At 40.6% G+C, this 15,762-nt stretch overlaps 1 protein-coding gene across 5 annotated transcripts in view; it reads right to left on the reverse strand.

Moving 5' to 3' along the window:
• The window catches only part of kifap3a (kinesin-associated protein 3a), a 202,386-nt gene that overhangs the window by 124,430 nt on the left and 62,194 nt on the right, over positions 1-15,762 (reverse strand). For 4 of the 5 annotated variants that reach the window (XM_048602252.1, XM_048602254.1, XM_048602255.1 and 1 more), the window contains 4 exons: positions 12,038-12,093; positions 8,766-8,907; positions 8,095-8,194; positions 3,624-3,744 (listed from right to left, as the gene is read on the reverse strand). In XM_048602252.1, coding sequence (XP_048458209.1) covers positions 3,624-3,744; positions 8,095-8,194; positions 8,766-8,907; positions 12,038-12,093 — 419 coding nt within the window. Of the gene's footprint in view, positions 1-3,619; positions 3,745-8,094; positions 8,195-8,765; positions 8,908-12,037; positions 12,094-15,762 lie in introns of all 5 variants that reach the window. The other variant, XM_020527062.2, reaches the window with a different exon arrangement.

Consider the following 15,762-nt stretch of genomic DNA (forward strand, 5'->3'; position numbering starts at 1 on the left):
ACTAGACTGAGACAGTTAACTCCATTCCTCTCTCTACAGATGCTGCTAGACCTGCTGAGTTTCTCCAGCACTTTCTCTTTCAGATTTCCCAAATACACAGTTCTATTATTTTATTTGGGGGGGCCTTTTTACAATAATTGACACTAGTTCCATGTTCACCACTAGAGAGATTAACTTTTGATTCCAGACTTATAAACAAATTTAAATTCCATCAGCTACCATGGTGGAATTTGATCTGATGTCTCCAAAGACATTTTTTTGGCCTATAAGGGAGTCATTATGGAGGCAGTCAGGAAAGTAGAGCTCAGGCCACAATTTGAATAAGGATTAGGCCATTTGGTTATTCAACAAGATTAAGGCCAATCTGATTACAACCTATACATAACTTTTTATCCCTTTGATTAAAGAATATATCTACTTATGCCTTAAAAATATTCAAGGACTCTGCTTCCACCATTTTTGCAAGAAGCATGTTCTAAAGCCTGTCAACCCTCCAGCAGAAATAAACTTGCCTCATTCTTGTTTTAAATGGGTGAACCCTAGTTCTTGATTCCCTCAAGAGGAAACTTTCTCTCCATATCGAACCTGATACAACTCTCAAGATCTTCCATCAAATTACCTCTTACTTCTAGACTCAAATGGATAATAGCTGTCTGTTCAGCTTTTTGTCATAATACAATCTACCCATTCCAGGCGTTAGCTTGGTATACCTCTCTGAATTATTTGCAACACATTTACATCCTTCCTTAAATAAGGTGACCAATACTGAACACAATACTCCAGATGGGATCTTTGTGTCAGCAGGCCCATTTAAGCTTTCTTGCTGCTTGCTGTTAGTTGGCCAATCCTTCATCTATGCCAATATGCAACTCACTACATTGAGTTTTATTTTCTCCAATAACCTCTCAGTGCAATTAACACCTTCTCAAAATGTAGCATATCGATCAGTTCTCCTTTAGCTACAACAAGTTATTTCCTCAAAAAGATAGGTTGGTTAAATATAATTTCCCTTTCACAAAGCCATGTTGACTCTGCCTGATTATCTTGAACTATCACTAATTTAATAATAGATTCTACATTTTCCATACGACAGATGTTAAGCTAACTAGCTTTGTTTTGTCTCGCTCCATTTTTGAATAAAGGAATTACAACTGCTACCTACTAATCTAATGGGACTTTCTCCATCCACAGATGCCTACTAGGTAGACAACACCAAGAGGACACAATATGCCCTCATACACTGGCCACACTACCGTATGTCAAGAACATACTGGAACTAACGAGACTCCTACGACCACTAGGAATCAGGATAGCACGCGAACCCACAGCCACACGATGACAAACACTCAAGGACCAAAGACCCCATGCCTTTGACATGCAGGACCAATGTAGTGTACAAAATACCATGCAAGGAATGCCAAAAACATTACATCGGCCAGACAGGAAGGAAACTAACCATCAGGATACACGAACACCAGCCAGCAGCAAAACGACATGACAAACTTTCCTTCAATTCAATACACTCGGACAACGAAGGCCATCAATTTAACTGGGGCGACGTGACCATCCTAGCCCAAGCCAAGCACAGACACGCACAGGAATTCATAGAAGTTTTCCACCCATAATGTAATCAATAAACATGTTGAATTAGACCCCACATAGAAACCCATGCAAAAAAGAACCAGAAAGGACACAAAAAGCCTCAACAGACCAGATCATATAAATACTAAGCAAAGTAGAACAACATCGTTTCATCAGAGGCCGCACTGACGATGTTACCTAGCACGGTGATGAAACCTGCCCCCACACCTCCTCCCTCACCCCCATCTCAGGCCCCAAGAAGACTTTCCACATCAAGCAGATGTTTACCTGCATATCTGCTAATGTGGTATACTGCATCCGCTGTACCCATTGTGGCCTCCTCTACATCGGAGAAACCAAGCGGAGGCTCGGGGACCGCTTTGCAGAACACCTACACTCGGTTCGCAATAAACAACTGCACCTCCTAGTCGCGAACCATTTCAACTCACCCTCCCATTCCTCAGATGCCATCCTGGGCCTCCTGCAGTGCCACAACGATGCCACCCAAAGGTTGCAGGAACAGCAACTCATATTCCGCTTCGGAACCCTGCAGCCCAATGGTATCAATATAGATTTCACAAGCTTCAAAATCTCCCCTCCCCCTACCGCATCCCAAAACCAGCCCAGCTCGTCCCCGCCTCCCTAACCTGTTCTTCCTCCCCCCACCTCAAGCCGTACCATTTCCTACCTACTAACCTCATCCCGCCCCCTTGACCTGTCCGTCCTCCCTGGACTGACCTATCTCCTCCCTACCTCTCCACCTACACTCACCTTTACTGGCTCCATCCCCGCCTCTTTGACCCGTCTGTTTCCTCTCCACCTATCTTCTCCTCTATCCATCTTCTATCCGCCTCCCCCCTCTCTCCCTATTTATTTCAGAACTCCCTTCCCCTCCCCCATTTCTGATGAAGGGTCTAGGCCCGAAACCTCAGCCTTACTGCTCCTATGATGCTGCTTGGCCTGCTGTGTTCATCCAGCTCTACACCTTGTTATCTCAGATTTTCCAGCATCTGCAGTTCCTACTATTTCTATAACCAGCCAGTTCGGCAAGCAAGTCAACAACCTCATCTGCTTTGTCTTGAATGCGATGTGCATTCAGGTGGAGTCGTTAGTCTAAAATTCCTTTTCTGACCTCTGGACCCATCAATTAGTTTACTTTCAAATTTGTATTCTCCATCCCTTCCTGACATGGCCTGTTTACTATTGCCAATACTAATATCCTTCTCTTTGTCCTTAGCTCCACTTAGATTTACTGCATTTTCCCAAATTCTATATTTTGCCACAAATATTTAGTTTAAGATCCTGTTTACTTCCTTAGTTATGCAGTTAGCAAGAATACTGGCCCAGCATGGTCTGGGCAGGGCGAAGCCAGAGGAAACTCTGGTGGAGGTCTAAAGCAGTCCTGACATACAAATCAGCCATCCAACCTTAGTACAGGGGTAAAAGACTAATCGAACCATCAAGTAGCTGGCTCCCTTCGAAGTTTTGTTGGCTGGAGACCATCCCATTGGTATAGATCCCACTTTGGCCAGTACTAGTACTCCACAAACCAGAACTCACCTTTCCCACACCAGTCTTTGAGCCATGCATTCATCTTTCTAATCTGATTTGTCCTATTCCAATTTGAATGTAGATTAGATAACATATCAACCATTACACAATTTGAAAGTCTGCTTATTTGACAAGTATAACTCCTCATACTAACTATGCAGAACCTCATTCTCTGTCCTGCCTGCTTCATTGGGACTCACATGGACCAAGATGACCAGATGCTCCTTCTCCCACAAGTTCTTTTCCAGCTGAGCAGATGTCCTGAACACTGGCACGAGGTAGCCATCTGGACTCTCAAACTTTGCTGCAGAGAAGTGTCAATCCCTCTGACTATCCTGACCCCTATGTCTGCTCACATTTATGTTCAAATAAGGTATGCATATGTGGAGTGGTATTTCTGCAATTATTTATGAAATCTTTTGTTTGAAATAAAAATAACTTTTGTCATTTGTTAATTCTAGATCTTGTTACATATGACAAAGGATATCTACCTTCTTCTTCTTATGAAGTTCTTCTTGCCATAGGTCATGCCTCTTCAGTTCATGGTCAATTATATTCATACAGAGTGCACCAATTTTATAGTGCGTAATTAGTCCATGAAATTGAGAAAAACTACAAGACAAAGTTGAATCAAATTGGTTCACAACATTTGCATTCTGCATAACGCAAACCCCATCTGATCTTTGTAACATCCACACTATGAAAAATTATTACCTAATACAACTAAAATACAACAGAATTATGGAAGCAGGAAAAATCCTGAAACAGTTTAATTGCTACCATTGGCAGTTATTGAGTCTAGTGCCTCCCTGATGCCATGATCAAGCATATCACTAAATGGCTGTAAGCACTCCAAGGTGAGAGTGGACAGCGGCATGAAGTTCAACAGTCATATTTTACAGAAGTTAGAAAGAAGCCTAAGCAAGTAGGGTCAAGCACCAGTGAGTATAGAAATAAGATGACTGAGATGAATAGTTAGTGCAATAGGGATGGTTTTGATTCATGAACATTAGAACTGGCTGAGGGAGACAGCATCATTACAGGTTGCTGTCAAACATCCTGGCAGGATAGTTTGCAGTGCTGTTGAGAATTGCAAGAGTATGGGAACCAGGATGTGTAATTAGTAAGGAGTATCAAAGTACATAAAGGACTGCGAGACAGATGAGTGTAAGGGCCAAGATAATACAGTTAAAATTAGGCTTACAGTCCATGTGTGAAAGTGCATAGAAAATAAGCTGAAGGAACTGTAAGCAAAGTTAGTGCTATAACTATGACTGTGGCTTCAATAGCAACCTGACTCAAAACAAGTGCATCACTGGGTCCTAAATACTCAAGGTATTCAGAACGGATAAAGGAAGAAAAAGGATGGATGAGGGTGGCAGTATTCATTAAGAAGCACATTAGAAGGATTAAGAGAGAAGACCCTAGAATGATCAAGGACAGAATTAGAGGTTAAGGTTGAGTTAAGAATGCATCAAGATATTATTACACTCTACTGTGTCTATTCTATAAGCCATCAATATTATTGATTCATATGCAGGTGAACACTTGTAAGGAAATTCAAGAGATGTGCAAAACTCGAGTTGATATTATGGGAAACTTGAATAACCCTGATATAGACTGGCTAGTAATAATGTCAAGGACAAAGAGGGAGAAGAATTCTTTAATTTTAGTCAAGAGAATAATTGAGATAAGTATATTTCTGGCCCAATGAGGAAGGAGGCATTGCTGGATCTGATTTTGGGGAATGAGGAAGGACAAGTAGATAAACTATCAGAAGAGGAACATTCAAGGAACAATCATCAACATAGAGAAGTGTGAAATTATACAAAATAAGGCAGATAAGGGGCACAATTCCAACGAGGGTGCAAGAAAAGGATGACCTGGAGGTATACATGCACAAATCATTAAAAGTGCCAGGTCAGGGTAAGAACATAGCTAAAAATGTATGTTTGATCCTGAGCTTTATTAATACTGGTTCACAGCACAAATGCAAACAAATTATTTGGAATCTTTATACTGTTACAAATTGCTATGGACCAGAGCAAATCCCCTCAAAACATATTAAGATAGCCTAGACCCTAATTTTCCTCTTTATTTTAAAAGTAAGTAGAAGGCATTGCATTCCAAATGCAATTCAATTGGTCAAACTACACAACTTTAAGCGAAGCACACTTTAGTTACAATACAGACAAAATAAAAATAAAAGAATTTAGCTTAACTATAAAACCAAAAGAACTGCAGGTGTTGTAAATCAGAAGCAAAAACAGAAATTACTGGAAAAGCTCAGGTCTGGCAGTTTCCACGGAGAAAAATCAGAGTTAACCCGAGTTCTGAGGAAAGGTCATTCGACGCAAAATGTTAACTCTCATCGCTCCGCAACTGCTGTCAGACTTGAATTTTTCTAGCAATTTCTGTTTTTGTTTGTGGCTTAACTGCAACTCTTATCGGAATGCTTAAAATAATATGTACGAACCACTAATTAACTGTTCCAACATAATAACATCCCATAAACACACACTTGGCAAAGGCAAACTCAGTAAAACAGACTGTTGGATATGCAATTCTAGCTGCAGGAACTCCAGCTTTTGACTTTAACAGAGAGAATAACAGCTTCTACATCCAGCTTCAAAACCCTAGCAACTGCAGAAAGCTAAAACTATAAATCCTGGTTCTGTAAGAGTTTGACCCACCCATTCAGGTTGCTTCTATTCTTCCAACTTAAAAAAAACACCAACGCCCCACCAAACTGCCCTATACCTCAGTCTCAACCTTTCTTCATAAAAAAGGGCAGACTACACCTCTTAAAGCTATAGTATCATCACACCCCCTTAAAAAACCCATCAATATACAACAATGGCTTAATTTTAAAAAAACCTTTAGTCTTGCACTACTGATACAATACAATTACATTACATTGACTCTAAGCACGCAAACATTCACTATCATAGTCCTTTTCGGTCTGTTTTTTCCGCCACCGAACACCTCCATCTTCCTTCGTCAAAGTTATGACAACGCATTGGCAATTATATTCTCACATCCTGCCATGTGTATAATTTTCAAGTTGAATGGAAGCAATAATAAACTCCATGTAACAGTTTGGAACTTTTAACCTTAAATTCTTCCAAAAACTTTAAGGAGTCATGATCAGTGTATACAGCTGTCTCATACACATTCCCAGCAATATAAATGTTGAAATGTTGCAACACCAGCACCAAACTCAAGGTCTCCTTCTCAACTGTAGAATATCTGTGTTAATGATTATTCAATTTTCTGGAAAAATACCAAATAGGTCTTTCTATCTTCTCATCATCTTCTTGCAAGAATACAGCACCAACACACACATCACTCGCATCGGTAGCCACCTTGAATGGCTTTGTGTAATTAGTTGTGGCTAACTCTGGGGCAGTGGGACATTGGGAACCATCTGATTTTGACATTACGGGTGAGCTCCATTCACTGCAACCCACTTTGATTACTTTATCTTTGGCAATGCATTCAATCTCTTTTTGAACCTGTACTGACCTAGAAGGATGTTGCTTAGTTGGATCAGCATTTCCTACATCTGCATAATGAAAAATCAGATTAGCATTCCCAGTTTATTTCCACATATCTCCCCATGTGATCGTAATAACTTTCAGGTCATTTCGATTTTCCTCTGGAAGGTAACTCAATAACTTATCCCAATTTTTGAGAACCACCTCATTGTCCAATGTAATTGGAGGAATGCCCAATTCAGAATCCTCTGAACTTGGTTCTTCACTGTTTTGTAACCAGTAATACATTCTCCTTTTGCTTTCCTTCCCTATCAAAACACCTTTTCAGCATATTCACATGACATTCAGATTTCTTTTTATATGGCATTATCAAATAATTCACTTCAGTCAATTTCCTTTTGATTTCACAAGACCAACTAAACCTTACCTTTAAAGGTTCACCTACTACTGGAAGTAACAATAACACTATCTCCACTAGCAAAACTACAAATTTTTGTTTTCTTATCAGCTTCCTATTTCATCGCATGCTGTGCTGCTTTCAAATGCTATATAGCCAACTGACCAACTCTATTTATCCTTTCCCTAAAATTTGACCCATAGTCCAAATCTAAGCGACCATACCAAACACCTTTTTCACTACTTTGACTAGCTGCGATTCCACCTTCTTTGAACTATAACCTGTATCCCTGGGTCTCTTTGCTCGGCAACACTCCCCAGGACCCTACCATTAAGTGTAAAAGTTCTGCCCTGATTTGCCTTACCAAAATGCAACACCTCACATTTCTCATAAATTAAACTCCACCTGCCACTGCTGATTGGAAAGAAATTCTTAAAGAAACAGAGGATAACCTGTGAGGCAGACTGGTTTGGAAAAGCAACCTAAACGCCTGAGGAGAAGTGATGAACAAGAAGCCAAAGTCAGGAATGGGGAGACTGGGGAGGGGATTTAGAAATGATGTTTGAAAGGACAAACAGTTGGTGGTAAAGGAGGAAAACAGTTTTATGTTTGTGTTTATATTAAGTTGAAAACAGTTTTGATTGCACATTGAAGCCAAGTGTGGCTAGAACCGGACAGCTAAATCAAATTACTCTGTGCAAGACAGCCAAGAATTTGATCCACGTATTATGAAAGTATATGCATGTGTGCAACCATAATGGCAGTCAGAAGGTTTCCGTGGGGTAAGGGCAACAAAGCTAGAGATGGTCAAGAACATTGATAGCAAGGGGTTTGTGGCAAAGGTCAGTCTTGAGGCACCAAATGGACAAATCTTAGCTCTCATCATCTTCTAATTCTCAACTGTTGTTGCTTTTGGATATTTAAATCTGCTGATAAGTCATTTAACTGGAGTTTTACAATTGGTATGTTCAGAAGTTTGGAAGTCCAATTGTAAGTACCTTTAGAGAGGCAGAGGAGAAAAGACAATAGCCAACTGCAGTGTTTTGTTACAATTTTAACTGGTCTTACCTCGAGAAACAGAAAAATATATAAATAATGTTGGTTGCAAGCTCCACACTTTGCTTCCAATCTTCTCGTAACACTCGAGCCAAAGCTCCCAATGCAGTTTCTAAAAAGAGAAACTGATTTTAAAATTAAGAGAAATCAAGGAGAATTCAAACAAAGTGAACACAAGTATTCCATTCTACATCCAACATCAATATTACCCAAAGCAACATATTCAAATGGCAGGTGTTTTAAATCAATAGGGATAAATATAAATGGTAGCAAAGAACTAAAAGACCAAACACCTATCTCATTAGAACATGCCCGAGATCAAAGGTGAATCTATAAATCTGAGACATTAGCTATGATTTAATAAAATGACAGAACAAATGAAATAGCCTACCACTTATCCCACTTTGGTTTTGATGAAGTCTAATATTGAAAGCAGAAGTGAATTTATTTTTTTTAAGTGAAAATGAGGGAAGATAAATGATCAACTATTTAAAGGAAAAAGAATACAAAATTACCAGATAAAGTTAACAAAAATGAACATTGGAGAGTAATTAACAAGAAAAACTAGAATGAGATTAATGAAACCTATGTGATATTGGTGGGAGCAAGAGCTAGGAGCAAGAAGGTGAAACCAGATACTTAAAACAGGGCATTGGTGCTTTATGGCTGTAAAGTTTGCCTACCATTTTGTAGCAATTCTTCCAAATTGTCAGGATTACGAGCTAGTTGAAGAATGAGTGCTGAACCTCGCACTTTGTCAGGTATGTCCTCATACAGCAGTTCTATGTAATCTTCTATATCATTAATATTTGCAATTTCATCAATCTGTGGGTAATAAAGAACGAAGCAGAAACCAGGTATTCTTCATGCAACTCATGTAAAGTAAATAGAGGGGATAAAAAGACTCAGCCAAACTTGGAAAAACGTGTTTCCCAAGAACTAACGTGCCATCAACATAAATCACAGGATGCATGACTTGGTTACGAAAGGTTCTGATAAATCCCAGCATCACAGTCACCAATTTGATTGAATGTGCTACTTAAAAATGGATGAAAGCACAGCATATTGCAAAGGGTGCAAGCTCAAAAACATTCTGGCAATAGTACCAAAGACATATGCACCACAACTAGCTGCATCCTAAGTCAGGCTGTTTCAGTACAGCTACAACACAAGCATCTTCCCAGTAATGTAGAAAGTTGATGGGATATATTTTATCAATAAAATGTCAGGCAGTAATTGTTTAGCCTGAGGATATCCTATCAATCTACTCTCGATCATCAACCAAGTGATGTTAGGAATCGAGAGCAGTGCCATCAAGTGGTTCTTGCTCAACAGGAGCCTCACTCATTGACACCAAGGATACTCAGCTCCTGACCTCAGGACAACCTTTAACCAAACGTGGACAGAAGTACAACTTCAGAGACGAGGCGAGTGTGACTGGACTGTCCTTGGTATCAAGGCAGTAATTGACCAAGTATGGCACCAAGAAGCCCGAACAAAACTAGTGTCACTGGGAATGGGGGAAAACTCATCACTGGCTGGAGTCATATCTAGCACAAAGAAAAATTGTTATAGTTTTTGCTTGGACATTGGAATGAGATGGACCAAGTAAGAAGTCACATGACACCAGCTGATAGTCCAATAGGTTTATTTGGAATCACACAAGCTTTTGAAGCGCAGCCCCTTCATCAGGTGCAGAGGGACAGCAAGGCACACAGGCAGAATTTATAGGCAGAGAGATCAAAAGATCATACAAGTGCTGTGAGTGGAGGGTCAGATAATAAGTTGCGGGTGGCCAACAGTGTTAGACGGTGTGTAAAGTGGTCACCTGACACTCCACTCACACTAGCTAGGAGATTTGAAAACCAAAAGAACTGCAGATGCTGTAAATCAGGAACAAAAAAGAGAACATGCTGGAAAAGCTTAGCAGATCTGGCAGAATATGAGAAGGAAAAAAATCAGAGTTAATATGTCGGGTCCAGTGACCCTTCCTCAGCACTGACAAAGGGTCACTGGACCCAAAACGTTAACTATGATCTTTTGATCTTTCTGCCTATCAACTCTGTGTCTGTGTGCCCTGTTCTCTCACTGCACCTGATGAAGGGGCTCTGCTCCGAAAGCTTGAGAGATTCCAAATAAACCTGTTGGACAAAAACTTGGTGTCATGTGGCTTTTGAATTTGTACCTGCTGGAGGTCAATCATTTCAAGCCCAGGACATCACTGCTAGATTTCTTCAGAGTAGTGCCCCAAGCCCAACTATCCTCAGCTGCTTCAATGACATTCCTTCCATCATAAGGTCAAAAGTGGGAATGTTCACTCGTGGTTGCACAACGTTCAAAGCCATTTGCATTTGTAGCAAGATCTTTTATTTTAGGTTAACTCAGGGCATGTTGGCATTGCTGGATGGCCCAGCATTTAATGCTCATCCCAAGTTGGTCTTGAACTGCCATCTTGAACTAAAGTTAATTTGGTGTAGATATAGCCACAATACTATTCAGGAAGGAGCTGCAGAATTTTGACTCAGTGACACCGAAGGAACAGGGATACATTTCCAAGTCAAAGTAAGAGGCCTGGATGGGTACTTGCATGGAGACAAAATCCAGAACTTAGCTGATACGTGGCAAGTAACACTCGTGCCACACAACTGTCATGAAATGACCATCTCCAACAATAGAAATTCCAACCTTCTCCCCATGAGATTTAATGGTAGTACGTTTGCTGAATCCCCTACAATTCAACATTCTGGGAGTCACAATCAACACAAAACTGAAATTAATCAATCGTATAGATACTAGGCTACAAAAGCAGATCCCGCTCCCTTCATAAAGTCTGACCGCCATCTACAAGGCACATGATGGCATACTCTTCACTTTGTGGATAAGTGCGCCTCAACCAGCAAAGAACTCAACACCATTCAGGACAAAGCAGTCTGCTTGATTGGTAACTCACCCATTACCTTAAATATTCAATCCCTCCAATGCTGACACACAGTATCAGTCATATACACCATCTACAATATGCACAGCAGCAACATACCAATGCTCCTTTAACAGCACTTTCCATATCCATGTACCTGGAAAGACAAGGACAGGAGATGCATAGAAGCCAGCAACACTTGCAAGTCCCCCTCCAAGCCACACACCCGTCCTAACTTGGAACTACATTGCCTTTCCTTCCATGTTGCTGGCTCAAATTTCTAGAACTTCCTTTGTAACAGCACTGTCCCTACACCCAAAGGACTGCAGCAGTTCAAGGCAGCAACTCACTATCAATTTTTCAAGGGCATCAAGGAACGGAAAATAAATGCATTACCTAGATAATCCATCTAAATCCTTTGAATAGTTTAGTAACAATAAGAAATGCTATTTTGTCACACTGAAGCCATGCTTCATTTCTCGTGAAACTCGAATTTTAAGCTTTCTGAATTCTATTTTTCAGAAACTAGTTCAAATAATTAAAATATATATTTAAATTAGACAACTTACAAGGTAAAATTTTGGACTTCAACCAATATTTGTTTATAATTGCATTACAAATTTATCTAAATTGATTATACTACCCAATTGAAAAGAATTTGAAAGGGTCGATATTTTTGTTTTTATTTCATACTCCTCGATGTATTCTGCAGGTATTTGCCACAAGAACCACATCTAGTGATACTTGAATTAAAAGTAATTTGATTGTTTTATTTACATGGTATCACTTCTATTCTGAGAAAGTTACTTCATTTTCTCTTTCAGACACTGGCTGAGCTACAGTGCTTTTTCATCTTTCAATCGTTTATCAATGCAGAATTGACTTCAAATTATCTACAATAAATGACGAATATTAATCACAACTGTTGAATGTTTCACTTCATAGCTTCTCTGCATGGCTCTTTTACATTGCACCGTAATCATGCAACATATATTTCATCCATTTCATTCACTTAACAGCACTTTATTTGTCACTCACTTCCATTCCTTCAAAAGGAGGTGGGTCCTTTAGTTTGCTGATCTTCTCTCGCTTTTCTGAAAAACAAAGTTAATGCATCTTAGCTTATGCAAGAAATACGAATATCTTGTTAAAGCTCAAAGAACAAATAAGACATGATTATAAGAGGCTCTTGGTTATCAAGTACAGAGTGTCTTGTCCTCATTTTTCCATCACACCAGTCTCCGTTTTCACCACCTGCCATCTTCACCATTTCAGTTTCTCTCTCCACAGATGCTAGCAGAGCTGCTGAGCAACTCCAGCATTTTCTGCTTTTAGTACAAGAGTGTTGATGGGAGGATTAAGTACTACAAAGACTGCATTTAAACAAATGAGCAAAATAACAAATGCTTATATTGCTGCAGTAAAATAAAGGAATATTACACCATGGGTTGCACTTAAAGATGTCAGATTACCTGAAATGATAGTTTGAGATAATTCAATACTGCAGTCAACATTTAAGGATATAACCTACTTAGACGATCACGCAAATTGAGGTCGCATATTTTGATTAGGTCATAAGAAACTGGTGCAGGAATAGGCCCTTTAACCCATCAAGCCTTTTCCGACATGTACCTTATGATGATATGGAAAACCTCCACTCATTATATTAGTCAAAATGCAATGTTCATTTATTTTCTACTAACTGCTCATCTTAAAATAACACCACAAAAGAAAATCAAGTTGCGATTTACTTGTGTTCCCTAATTTTTAAAAGTTGTAACAGGCAAGAGGATAGGTTGAGGAGTGACCTTCCTGGTAACCTCAGCTGATGCAGGAATTGAAACCACACTGCTGGTTTCACTGCATTGCAAACCAGCCATCCAGGCTAACTGATTCCAGAGGAATGGTCCAGGAAATTTGAACTTCTGATAGTCCATGCTGGACTCTCCAAGTAAGTGGAAATATTTTGTATATACTTGGTGGTTACCTAAGAAATGTTAGGACAAAGAACAGTACAGAACAGGAACAGGCCCTTCAGCCCACAAAGACTGCATCAACATATGATGCCTTTCTAAACTACAACCTTTTGCCTCCATGTTGTCCATATCCCTCTATTCCCTGTATATTCATATATCTGCCAAGATGCCTCTTCACTTCAACGTTGCTATTATATCCCACTCCACCACCACCTCTGGCAGAGCATTCCAAGCACTTACAACCCTCTGTGCAAAAACCCCACCTCACATCTCCATTAAAATTACACCCTTTCACCTTAAACAAATGTCTTCGAGTAACTGACATTTCAACCTTACATAGAAAAATTCTTCTATCCATGCCTCTCATAATTTTGTAAACTTCTCTCTGGTCACCCTTCATTCTCAGACGTTCAAGTGAACACAAATCAAGTCTGTCCAATGTCTCCTCATAATTCATACTCTTCAAACCAGGGCTCTGGTAAACCGTTTCCACACCCTCTCCAAAGCCTCCACATCCTTTCGGTTGCATGACAACCAGGATTGCACACAACATTCCAAATGTGGCCTCACTAAAGTTCTGTACAGTTGTAACATGATTTACCAATTTTTACATATGCCAGAACTGAAGGCAGGCATACATGTATGCCTTCTTGACCACTTTATCCACTTGTGTTGCCACATTCAGAGAACTGTACATCCAGATCCCTCTGTATGTTGATGCTATTAACAGTTCTGCCAATTACTTTATATTTCACTCCTGCATTAGAGCTCCCAAAATGCATCACTTCACATTTGTCCAGATTAAACTCCATCTGCCATTTCTCTGCTCAAGTCTGTCGCCCATCTGTATCTTGCTGTATCCTCTGGGAATCCTCCTCACTATTCATAACTCCCCCAATCTTTGTCATCTGAAAACTTAATCAGGGCTACCTACATTCTCCTCTACAACAGGAGTCCCAGCATTTAAGCCCTGTGGAACACCACTTGTCATAGATGTTCAATCTAAAAAACACCTTTCCACCGCTGCTTTCGTCCATAATTAAGCCAGTTCTGTATCCATCTTACCAGCTCAGCATGAATCCCACTCTATAAAAGGCATCTGGATGGGTATGTTAATAGGAAGGGTTTAAAGGGATATGGACCAAATGCTGGCAAATGGGGCTAGATTAGGGTATCTGGTCAGCACGGACGAGTTGGACTGAAGGATCTGTTTCCGCGCCAATGACTGTGCCTCTGTTTGACTTCACCTTTTCTATCGCCTTGCCACGATGGATCTTGACAAAGGCCTTACTAAAGTCCATATCGATGACATCTATCACCTTGCCCCCCATTAATCTTCTTTGCCACTTTCTCAAAAAAACTCCATGGTTTTGAGACGCCACCTCCCCTGCACAAAGCCATGCTGCCTGTCAATACTAAGTTCCCATTTTTCCAAATGTGAGTAAATCCTATCCAAAATCCCAAAATGTTAGGCAGATTAAAGTTATGTAACACTGAAATAACTATACAACTGACCACTTCACTCAGCTAGGCCCTAAATCCCCAGACCCAACCTTACTGGAACCCACCACTCAATTCCCTTCCAACTTGGCCAGGCACCATCAAGCAGTACCCGCCCAGCAATACCCACACCAGCCCCAAAAGCCCCTGAGACTGAAGTGAGTCACTCCCAATCTGACAACTCTTCCCAACTTCTCACCTCATTTACCTGGCTGACATCACAGGAAGTCTTAAGTTCATTTGTTGGTATTGGAAAGAGAGGATTTGAAGGCAGGAAGGTCAATCCAAACATCAGATCAAGACCTGACACAGAGACTCGTTTATCAAGAGTGTCAGAGTCAAGAAGGAGACCCTTTGGTCCAACTTTTCCACACTAACCAGATATCCTAAACTTATCTAGTCTTATTTGGCTCCGTTTGACCCATATCCCTGTAAACCCTCCCTGTTCTTGCACCCATCTAGATGCCTTTTAAGTGCTGTGACTGTACCTGACTTTTTTTTTCCTATTCATTTGTGGGATGTGGGCGTTGCTGTCTGGCCAGCATTTCTTGCCCATCCTTAGTTACCCTTGAGAAGGTGGTGGTGAGCTGCCTTCTTGAACCGCTCCTGCTGTGGGTTGACCCACAATGCTAAGAGGGAGAGAATTCCAGGATTTTGACCCAGCGACAGTGAAGGAACTGTGATATATTTCCAAGTCAGGATGGTGAGTGACTTGGAGGTGGTGGTGTTCCCATATGTCTGCTGCCCTTGTCCTTCTAGATGGAAGTGGTCGTGGGTTTGGAAGGTGCTGTCTGACGATCTTTGGTGAATTTCTGCAGTGCATCTTGTAGATAGTGCACACTGCAGGTACTGAACATCAGTGGTGGAGAGACTGGATGCTTGTGGATGTAGTGCTAATCAAGCGGGCTGCTTTGTCCTGGATGGTGACAAGCTTCGAGTGTTGTTGGGGCTGCACTCATCCAGGCAAGTGGGGAATATTCCATCACACTCCTGACTTGTGCCTTTTAGATGGTGGACAGGCTTTGAGGGGTCAGGAGGTGAGTTACTCACCGCAATATTCCTAGCTTCTGACCTGCTCTTGTAGCCAGTGTTTATGTGGTGAGTCCAGTTGAGTTTCTGGTCAACGATAACCCCCATAATGTTGACAATGGGGGATTCATTGATGGTAACACCATTGAATATCAAGGGACTGTGGTTAGATTGTCTCTTCTCGGTAATGGTCATGGCCTAGCATTTATATGGCGCGAATGTTACTTGCCACTTGTTCTACTTAGCACGGCTCAATCA

This window comes from Rhincodon typus, chromosome 10 (genome assembly GCF_021869965.1).
Source record: "Rhincodon typus isolate 14 chromosome 10, sRhiTyp1.1, whole genome shotgun sequence".
NCBI classification, from domain to species: domain Eukaryota; kingdom Metazoa; phylum Chordata; class Chondrichthyes; order Orectolobiformes; family Rhincodontidae; genus Rhincodon; species Rhincodon typus.